General features: G+C 38.1%; 2 protein-coding genes across 2 annotated transcripts in view; both read right to left on the reverse strand.

Moving 5' to 3' along the window:
• Nucleotides 1-10,000, reverse strand: part of LOC113683867 (coiled-coil domain-containing protein 33) — a 21,026-nt gene that overhangs the window by 9,283 nt on the left and 1,743 nt on the right. Inside the window, exons 3-17 of the mRNA XM_089185241.1 lie at nucleotides 9,774-10,000; nucleotides 7,359-7,450; nucleotides 6,436-6,602; nucleotides 5,941-6,074; nucleotides 5,750-5,859; nucleotides 5,292-5,396; nucleotides 5,083-5,174; nucleotides 4,189-4,439; nucleotides 3,527-3,660; nucleotides 2,872-2,943; nucleotides 2,334-2,453; nucleotides 1,882-2,012; nucleotides 1,278-1,317; nucleotides 836-889; nucleotides 184-264 (exon numbers count right to left, since the gene is read on the reverse strand). The exon at nucleotides 9,774-10,000 is cut by the window's right edge and continues 64 nt beyond it. Coding sequence (XP_089041367.1) covers nucleotides 184-264; nucleotides 836-889; nucleotides 1,278-1,317; nucleotides 1,882-2,012; nucleotides 2,334-2,453; nucleotides 2,872-2,943; nucleotides 3,527-3,660; nucleotides 4,189-4,439; nucleotides 5,083-5,174; nucleotides 5,292-5,396; nucleotides 5,750-5,859; nucleotides 5,941-6,074; nucleotides 6,436-6,602; nucleotides 7,359-7,450; nucleotides 9,774-10,000 — 1,810 coding nt within the window. The remainder of the gene's footprint in view (nucleotides 1-183; nucleotides 265-835; nucleotides 890-1,277; nucleotides 1,318-1,881; nucleotides 2,013-2,333; nucleotides 2,454-2,871; nucleotides 2,944-3,526; nucleotides 3,661-4,188; nucleotides 4,440-5,082; nucleotides 5,175-5,291; nucleotides 5,397-5,749; nucleotides 5,860-5,940; nucleotides 6,075-6,435; nucleotides 6,603-7,358; nucleotides 7,451-9,773) is intronic.
• LOC149039310 (uncharacterized) lies at nucleotides 7,617-9,570 on the reverse strand. Its single transcript, XM_089185242.1, has 3 exons — nucleotides 9,248-9,570; nucleotides 8,392-8,529; nucleotides 7,617-8,173 (listed from the first exon to the last, which is right to left on the reverse strand). Exons 1-3 carry the CDS (start codon nucleotides 9,432-9,434, stop codon nucleotides 7,662-7,664), a joined length of 837 nt encoding a protein of 278 aa, XP_089041368.1. The 5' UTR covers nucleotides 9,435-9,570; the 3' UTR covers nucleotides 7,617-7,661.

The following is a 10,000-nucleotide window of genomic DNA, read 5'->3' on the forward strand; positions in this document are numbered from 1 at the left end:
ACCTAGAAGCACACAAGCCTTCTAGAATAAAAAAGTGGTTGAAATGAAAACAACGTTTTCGCTGAGCTGGACTTGTGCAAACAACGAGTTAAAATTACCAACTCATCTTACTATACTATACTATACTATACTATGCTATACTTACTAAAACAAGACGGTTCCTAATACTCAACAACTAATCACCTCTAAACGTTTGCAATCCTCTCGCACGTGCAGGAGATCAGCTGCCATCTTTCTCATTGCCGTCCTGTAGCGATCCACCTCCTGCATATCCCACAAGAAGCAACATGTCTAAATGCTAATGATATTGTCTCAACGTATTTTACAAAAACAAATCTTTATTCTTTTCTTAAATTGACCTTTACAGAACATTCCATGCTATCCTTAAAACTGATGGAACTTCAGCACAGATCTTTTTCCTGACACAAACAGCGACTGAAAGGAGAATTCAAATACTTCTGACGTGCTTCCATATCAACGTGAAAACTGATAAGCCACGGCTATAGCATTTCAAACTGAACAGTAACGACTAAGCTCTTTAACAAGCACCAAGGAAAAGAACTCTATACTTCCGCCTACCCTCGTCGTCTGAAAAACACGTGAGCTTTAGTTCCTTAATAATACTGTATATCGAGATACTAGAAATTTAAAGTTTTTTCTGATGGCAACAACCATTCATGTTTTTGATTCTGAGAATGTGGCACTACTTATGGGAAATATTTTCACATTTTTTCTCAAAAATCATCGGCTTATTTATGCACGTTCACTATCGATATGACCGATAACGAAAAATGAATCTTAACCTACTTTTTGGATGCTGAAATTACCCCTATACCTTCATTTGGTAATCCATGACAGCAAGACTGTTGGCATCAAGCTTGCCTCTGACCTTAAAATGAAGGAACGTTTAACATACAACCAGAAAAGGGAAAAGAAAAAGACTTCCACATCAAATTCTCATAACTTCATTCTGTTCAAGATAAATCTATCATTGCATTAAGATGTTCATCTTGCTATAACCGAGACGAGGCCAATTCAACCGTTACAGATAATCTTCAGTCATGTGGGGTAATTTGTTACACAGCTACATCAAGGAAATTTTACCTTTCAAGACACAAAATAAAGTATGCAGTGTTGCATCAGAGCTACAACAGTAATTTAACTACATTTCTTTGCGTTACTTTGCTTTCTTGTTTAAATATTCGGGATCATATGCAAAATAATATACTTAAGGAAAGCAGATTTGAAGCTTCAATCTGTTGGTAAAAAGTGCTCACCTCCGGAGGAATCTGGCTTGACCCATAAGCATCAACGGTTCTAATAAAGAGAGTACCAAATGGAAACCTCGTAAAAGAAGCTTGCGAGTTAAAAGAATCTCGTTTGGCTTGGCCTCAATGAGACCATAAAGACCCCCCCTCCCCCCTGAGTCCGTGAAAGTAAGAAAGGGAGGGGTACGGGGGTGGTTGGTTTGCCATACATCTGATGTACATGAGTAAATATATTTTTATGTTGCTACAAAAAATTTTTTTTTCCAGTCATTGATTTTACAGAATAATTCATACCACTTCGTGACTGCATGGAAATTGTACCGCGATTGTACAAAGATGAATTGAAGATCAGGAATGAGAGTCAATTTCAAACGACGACAACATCCGTACTTGACATCCTATTAAGCACACCATAAATACCCGATATAACAGGGGGAGCTAGTGAATTCGTTGTCCCCTGTTATCATTTTTTAAAAATTCTTCTTTAAATCACGAGGGGTCTTTTGGATAGATGTTAAAGAAGTAACGCGATGCCTTCACCGTGATATGTCAGCCCTTTCTTGTGCATCGTCTATATCTGCCCCAGCAGTGAAATACTTCACTAAAGCCTCACCCTTCTTGAGGTGATAATTTCCCCAGTGGCACATATTCTTTGACTGGTTCATTTCTTGGCGCAGTGTATAAAGAATGAAATTGTGGCAACATTTTTTTGACTGCATTCATTGGAGGAAGCCCATAAGGTGCCTGGAAAGAAAAAACAGAAACAAGTTAGTGAATCTGACCCTGGTTCCTCAACGTATGTTTCCTCTGTGTAGTATCTTTACTGAAGAGTCATGTTTACCTAGCCTTGGCAACTGGAAACCAGCTAACTTTGAAGCCGGTTCGGGCATCAAGGCGTGTAATCCCTCTAACTTACTGGCAAGGCATCTCATCGGTTGAGGGGAGGAGAGGCCATTAGTTTCACTTCTTTTATGGCTTCGGAAATTTCTGTCCGCGTCATACTTATGAAAAAAATTAAGCTAAATTCCTCTTTACCAATCAAATTCACGATTATAAATTAACCACCTGTCCTGCTTTTCCGAAATTCTCTGCCTGTACAGGCTCATCATGAGGTGCTGCTTGAGGTCCTTCCCTGAAAACTGGTAATGAAGACAAGTGGGCGGCAGACAAGAGCTGGTCAGGTTTCTGTAAGACAAAAGCATGTGTGAGTGACAAAACGATCCCATCTGTAACCACGAGAATCCAATTTCAATGTAAATTGTACTAGTGTGATACGTAACCAACTCACAACAAAAACATACCATAAGAAACACCTTAAAGGAAAGTTACAGTCCACATACGGGCCAATTTTCTCAAATTGCCTGGGTTTCTGGTTTCTTAAGCATGACGCGAAAGGAAATTTTGCCACCTTCCCACCCCCTCCCCCCTTGTAAGGTATCAGACCTCTTAAAACAGAATTCATAGCACTGATAAACGGAAGATTCATCTATCTTCTAATCAAACAACTATTAATTGATCAATCTTCCTCAGTCAGTAAAACTGACAAAAAGTATATATATGTGTGAACTCTTTACCAGCTGCATACAGCGATATTTCTACATACCTCATCTGTGACAAGTCTGAGTACCATTCCAACGGTGGGGCCTAAGCCAACAGCAGTTCTCAGATTGGAACCCTAGAAACATACATTAAAAACATAAATTAAAACAACAACAAGCAAGTTTTCCTCAGTGCCTGGTAACAAAAATTTTGACTCTGGAGGAACTTAAGGTCCACAGAACTCCCTTTAATTTATAGGAAAACAGAGTAAAGCAATAAGAAAATAATTAAAAAACCAGATTACTTTTGCTAACAGTGGTTGTCCTAATTCATACTATTAAACTTTTTGTTCATGTCATGTAGGTTTAACTGTATTGATCCATGTTTTTCAGTTTTGAATCTTGCCTTAAAAAATTCAATCTAAAACTTTCTTATATTACAGACAGAACTAATTGAGGAAAGATGTTTGACACTTGTCACAAGAGGTGGAACAGGAAAACATTTTTGAATCCACAACCATTCAAACCTCAATCTCCTAATTTTGTGGTCATTTTGTAGTCAGTTTTGTGAAAGTGACCATGATAAAATCAGAAGGTGAGAGATTCAAATCCTTGCAACACTTCAGATTTCTTTTTATTTTTCATCACCCCTTTGTTACCATTATAGTAAGGTTACATATAAAATGTGACATAGTTAACCAAAGAACCCTAGAAATTCACCTCAACTGGCAGATTATCTACCCTTAGCCCCATTTTTGCACTGTCCCACTGCAAGCTGGAAAGCAGCAACTGATCCATTGTTTGGTAGGAGTAACCAACAGGGCTGGTTAGCTGCCAACAGTCTCTGGTCATTGCTGTTCAATATAATCAACAGTACCAGTTTTAGCCATGTGCAAGTTTGTTTACAAATTCAAGTAGCCTACCACACCAGAGCAAAATCTTATAACATAGAGAGCTATGTGTATTGATATCTTATCCCAACCTACTCCTACCCCAAATATTAGGTGATCAATATAAACAGGTGAAAATTATTTACATAATAGCCTTTTCAACTGGTCAAAATAGAAAAAGTCAAGTCTTAAGGATCAGCAGCCTATTAATTGCACATCTCAACTTGGTTTCCATAACATCTTAGAGTATTGTTTCTCCCCTAGATTGGAAGCTAGTCCCAGTCTTTCAAAAAATTTCCCTGACAATTCACCAGTACCCACCTATACTTCTAATAGAGAGCCCTGATCAAGAACACATCACAATAATCCTCATCAGGTCTCAAAATCACATGTCATAACAAGAGAACAGTGTAGTAACCACTAGGTTGTGTTGTCTACAAACAAGTACAAGCAGTATCTAATTGTAACACAAGTGCATCACTATTATCTTACCTAGTGAAGCTGGGTAATATTCTAAAACTAAAGCTGATTCAGTAGTGAATAAACTTGATTTATCCCCTAGGAAAAACATAGTCTGGTTCCACTGAGGCTGTTCCTGGGGCCCAGCAGTGGTTGTCAGTTGTGGAGCTCCATACTCATTTGCTGCTCCTGCTATGGCAAACGATGTTGGGTGTGGAGATGGGAAGTGAATGGTGGTCACCGTTATCCCAGCTGGTCTGGGCTGGGCTGATAACATGGTTTCCCTAGGATGAACACCACATTTGTCAGGAATGAATGAGAAGTAAAGTAATGAGCAAGATAATAAAAGTAAAAGGAGTGCTCTATTTCTGTGGTAATTCATGGTTTAAGTATCACTTATCCTTTAAAAATAAACTAGTAACAAATATTTACTACAAATTATTTGAATGATTACTTCTTCTTTAACACTCAAACCCCTAAGAGTGACGAGCATCTAATTTCTCCTCACTATATCACCCCTGAATTAAACATGAAAGTTATGAGAATAGGAGAGATGATCACTAACTAAAGCAGCTCTTGATTGTTAAATAAATTCTCCTTGTCAGCCTCCTTGGACTTGTATGGAGGACAGCATAGAGAATATGTATACTGATATTAGGATGTAAAGGGTTAAGGTTGTTTAACCATACTATCGCATCATGTTCAGTTGATATTTTCTGTCATCATCATCATCACACACATTGGTATTCTGTGCTTATTCTATTCAAATTCAGCGATCATTAATGTTTGGTGCCAGTAACTACATTAGACTCTATTCATTGCTGATTTCTTTATTATTTTTACTCCTTGATTCCTTCCTGAAAATTATTAGGACAGTTATTGCATGGTTGTTATTTTAGCTAAAGGTACAGGTACACGCACACTTACTTGTATTGTCTCCAGTCATTCACGATTCTTCCTGTTGCAATTAGTGGACCCATTTGACTTAACATGGGTGAGTCCACACCCCTCAGTAATACCTAGGATAAAGCAAAAATGGACACTGCAGGAAATTTCCTTTTAATAAAGTCAACATTGTGGCAGATGACCAGCCTAGCTCTCCAAAATCAAATGTCACTCTCTTGTGTTTGCTTTACCTCTATGCCATAAATTTCTGCATCTACAGAAGGAAGAGGTAACTTGTCCAGTTTCTTCATCAGTGTGATGTACAGTCTTGTATCACCACTAAGTTCTGAATTGGGCTGTTGGAAAAAGCAAAACAAAAAAAAAAAAACCAGGCACAAGAGTCAAATGAACATCTACAGATTAATAATCTGCACAAGGATCCAGGTGGCCCAATTATCGCTGAAATTTATCCTGGATTCCATGACTCAAAGTGACTAAGGACACTTAACATCAGTAAAAAATGGTCACCAAAACACCACTCAATTTTTAAACAAGTAGCTCTAGCCAGCACTCTTTCACCCAAGCTTTTGAGCAGAGTAAAAGAACAGAGCTGAGAAAACAGCCACAGGAAGCCTAACTGCATGCTTCACTCTTCCAAAAATCTGTGAATAAATAGTATGCCCTTTTCACACACACCAGTGTACAATACCTGAACCAACTCCAAATGATATTGATGAAAAGGCTTCAAATGACTGAGTGGGATTGTAAACTCTGTCAGTAACTCTTTGCTGGGATGGTCTGCCACCAGCAAGATAACAGCTATGCAAGAAAAGAAATAGGTATTCATGTAAATATATGCCAGTTTGCTAACAGCTTGTTTGAAATTTTTGTAAGACAAACCTTCATTATTAGCTTCATCATCATTAACTTCAATCAGCAGCAGTTCCTCCCAAGATGGAGAGTGTGTTGGTTGAATGACAGCATGGGTCACTGACTGTCCCATTTGCATCTGGGTCACTGCTCTTCTGGACTTCCTGTAACAATGTAACAAAATGTTCCAATAGCCCTTTATCAATGTTAGTAACAAGAATAAATTGTCATGACTGAATAACACTGTTTGATCATAATTGAGGGGAGAGTGAAGTGTTTCCACATCACTTGGTGGAGATGAAAGTCAAATTTGTGGATGTACATGTATACCAAAAACCCCCAGCACAGTTAATTAAGCACTTACATAAATTGTTTCTACCTTCTTTGGCAATGACTTCATATCCATTGTTACTTTTAAAGCACTAACAATGGCATAATAAAATAATCATAAGCTGTTACATGATATAAGGATGCCAGACAAACTATTGTTCTTTTACCAGTCACTCAGTAGTTTCTACAACTCACCCCACAATGTATGGCTGTGGAACCCTTCCATCAGATTTCATTGGCAGTCCTAAAGCACCATGAATAAGAACTGCTACTTCACATTTTCCTTCTCTTGCTGTGTTACTTCCACATAGATGATGCACAGGTATACTGTTAACATGTGAACCAAGGGCAGACTCCTGGATCTGATTGGATGAAATGTAAGATAAACCCTCAGAAAAAAATACAGGTCAGGAGTCAGGGAGACCAACTAAATTGAAGAGTGACTGTGTCAGGTGAGGGGGGGAGGGGTGGAGATAGGACATGAGGTTGAGTTGGTTGAGAGGGTGATGGGAAGGGAGTGGCTGAGGCTGAAGAGCAAGAAGCAGGGGGGAGGGTTGTGTGACATGTAAGAGGATGGGGAGTAGGCAGCGCATGAGGAAAGGGCATGAGAATGATAAAGGTTATAGGTTAGAGGTGAGGGAAAGGGGATGCGAAACAGGGGGGAGAGGTAAAGAATGAGAAGTAAGGAAGTGATAAGAGGATGCATGAAGTGAGAGGTAGGAGTAAGAGGTATGGATGGGGGTACCAGCCTTCAAAATATCTTATGGTTGATATCGACAGAACAAGAATAAACAGGTAACTTACAGTGACCCCCACATCTTACCTTAGACTTTCAATAAAACCTCATGTAAGTCAGTGCACAAGAAAAATTGTTTAACCCATTAATTCCTGCAAGTGATTAACTTGTAACTTCTTCCTATAATATGTGTACATTATCCAGCCACCAGGTAGTGAGAATACTCAAACTTATCAGAAAGAAGTTGTTATCTTGATCTAACACCAAATTCTCATAACTTATTTACAAGGAATTGTGTGTCAGTTAGAGGGGAGAATTAACAATCAGATCATGGGAGTTAAAAAGCATTAAATAAAGCATAAATTGGAGAAAAGTTACTCACTTTTTTAAACCCTGCTGGAGTATCTGGTGCAGTTGAAGGACCTGGTTTAGGTTCTCTGGAAATTTGAATTGGTTGTGGCTTCTTAGAAGGTTCTAACAGGGAAAAAAAACATTCATAATCAGGAGTAATTTCTAACAATGGAAAAACAATCTGTCACAGCATCATAAGCCTCTTTTCAGCTTCCCACTTGCTTAGCGCTGCCTTTTATTCCTAAGCTTCATTTTGTTGATACCAAATGGAGTTCCTTTTGCAATTACAGTTGCTTTTAATGGCACAGTGTTGATCATAGTCATTTGAAAAAATTCACAAACCAAGTAATCTAAGCTTCATGAGTGGTGCATCATCCTTACATGTAAACATTATCACTTCAGGATATATACTGAAACCTGACTGTCTTTCTGTGCAGGATAGAAATCTTTCTCTGTTGCCTCTTTCCTTCACATTTGCGACTCTTGCCTCATCACTTTTTTCAACAAAATGCAACCTGTCATCTGGAGTTCTCCATCTACAGCTATCATATTGTAGTTCCTGTTCAGTTAAATACTCTCTCTTCTCTGTGGCAAGTTCTAATGGACTTTTGTCCACATGGTCCACTGTTGGCTGCATTGCTTTAAACAAACTCCCCTCAACTTCTGGTGGCGTCAGTTTCTCTTCCAAAAATCTTTCTACTTTATCATTGGTCACCTCATTTACATCAAGCTTTCTGTCTAACTCTATGCCACTTGTTATCTGACTATCTGAGCTATCAATTGAGTTTTCTGTTTGTTGGTTGGACATCTTATCAGGAGCACACCTGAAATGACTCTCCTTTTCCCCTAGAACACAAGTTCTGGCTTTTAAAAAAGGTTAATTTTCTGTTCAACACAACTGTAACTGATATGCCACATATTATTTATAATAAATAATACTGCTGCGCGATGACCCTCAGAAATCATCGGTAAATGACACTAACTGCTCCCTAAAAGCACCAAACAGTATACCATGGTAGTTATAAACCTTACAGAAAATTGAGTAAGCCATTGTTTCAACTCACAGAAAGAGATCACTTCTTCATTTTCAACATCTGTGGCTAAAGTTCTACTGTCTTTGTTCTCTACCTCTCTGCTGTCAGGTAAAAAGTTAGCTAAACTTCCTGCGTCTTCCTGTTTTTGAACTATGAAGGACTCAGTACCTAAAACCATTTAAATTCTTTTGAAATAAAACCTGGCAGCTTTAGTCGATAAACTAACTAGAAATATATATGTATACCTAAACAAAGTCATAACACAGAACTTTGGTGGCTGTAACCTGAGCAAGAATGATTTTTATTACCAGTTAGACTCATATACACTTTGTCTGGCCTTTTCAAAAGTTTCCAAACAACCCAGAAAAGTTCTCAACTGAGCAATAAATGATTTCCAGTGAAAACCAATAACTGTAAAAAACTTTTGGCAGAATTTTGTTTTATTAGTAGCAACCACTAAAAATCATTTATCATAATCTCATTTTATTCATTCTAGACATAGTCACCACAGGACACCTATTGCTCAGTCACAAAAAACCCAAACTTGCAAATATAGTTAAGCTTCATAAGCTGAACTCAAGTGGGCAACACATTGACCTTCCTTTTCCAAGTACTAAAAAAATTCTCCAAGTACAGCCTGATAGTAAAGATTTCAAACTAACTTAAACAGAAATACAACTCAAATTTTGCTAACAGTACCTAGTAGCAGAATCAATTGAACAGAAAAATTGAGAGATTATTCACAGTAAATGTAGATATTCTGTATAAGGTGAACCAAATATCTGAAGGCCAATTTTTGTCAAATGACATTAACTACATAAATTATGCTTAAAAACCATCCACTATCTGTGTTCCAATGGGCATGCAGTCTCATTATAATACTCACATTGTAAAACCTGTAACTGAATATCTACAACATCTCTGTCTTCTCCCAATGTTTCCTTGCTGGCATGCTCTTTCTCCAAAGTTTTTCCAGTCTTAGGTACTTTAAACTCACTACCTGGGAACAAGTTGGCTAAACTTCCTGCTGTTATTTGCTGTTTAAGTACGCTGTTTCTACCTGACAAGGCCATGTCACTCAATTTTTCCAACTGTAATTTGTTGGCTAAGAAACAAACAACAAACAATCCACTTTAAAATATCCTATGCACTCATATCTTTGCAAAGCTATGCAGGTTTGTGTTGGAATACTACTCAGCTTTGAGTTACAATTTTATTTAAACATGTCAAGCACCAATCACATTTTCCTTCCACAAAATCTAAATGGTTAAACTTTCTGCAAAGCCACAGAATAACTACAGCAGGATTTTGCACCAACACCTGATTACCTCAATCTCATTTAGAGCAACCCAGACCAACTGACCTACCAATAAATCAGAACTACATTAATAAGCATTTAAAATGCAGCTTACTCGGTTGCTCTTCCTCTTCAAATACAAGTCGCATAGCTGCCCTGATTGAACCACAACGAATCCAAAGTCCTTCATCTTCTTGGACTTGATTCAGTGTAATGTTGGTCTCAAACTGGTATAGTTCATTAGAATCTTTAGTTGATGGTGTTGACCGCCGCACACCTGAGAATAATGCACCCCTTCTAGGGAAGACACTAAACACGGCCTCCCCACACTTGTCACCTTCA

This window comes from Pocillopora damicornis, chromosome 10, assembly GCF_964200805.1.
Source record: "Pocillopora damicornis chromosome 10, jaPocDami1.2, whole genome shotgun sequence".
NCBI lineage: Eukaryota > Metazoa > Cnidaria > Anthozoa > Scleractinia > Pocilloporidae > Pocillopora > Pocillopora damicornis.

What these genes read in the sequence shown, in the direction of transcription:
- LOC149039310 (XM_089185242.1), bottom strand. Translation starts at nt 9,434, where the DNA reads ATGGCCTTGTCAGGTAGAAACAGCGTACTTAAACAGCAAATAACAGCA. An exon ending in TCAGTTACAGGTTTTACAAT is followed by an intron (nt 8,530 to 9,247) that starts GTGAGTATTATA and finishes AAATGGTTTTAG; the next exon opens with GTACTGAGTCCTTCATAGTT. An exon ending in TGAAGAAGTGATCTCTTTCT is followed by an intron (nt 8,174 to 8,391) that starts GTGAGTTGAAAC and finishes CTTGTGTTCTAG; the next exon opens with GGGAAAAGGAGAGTCATTTC.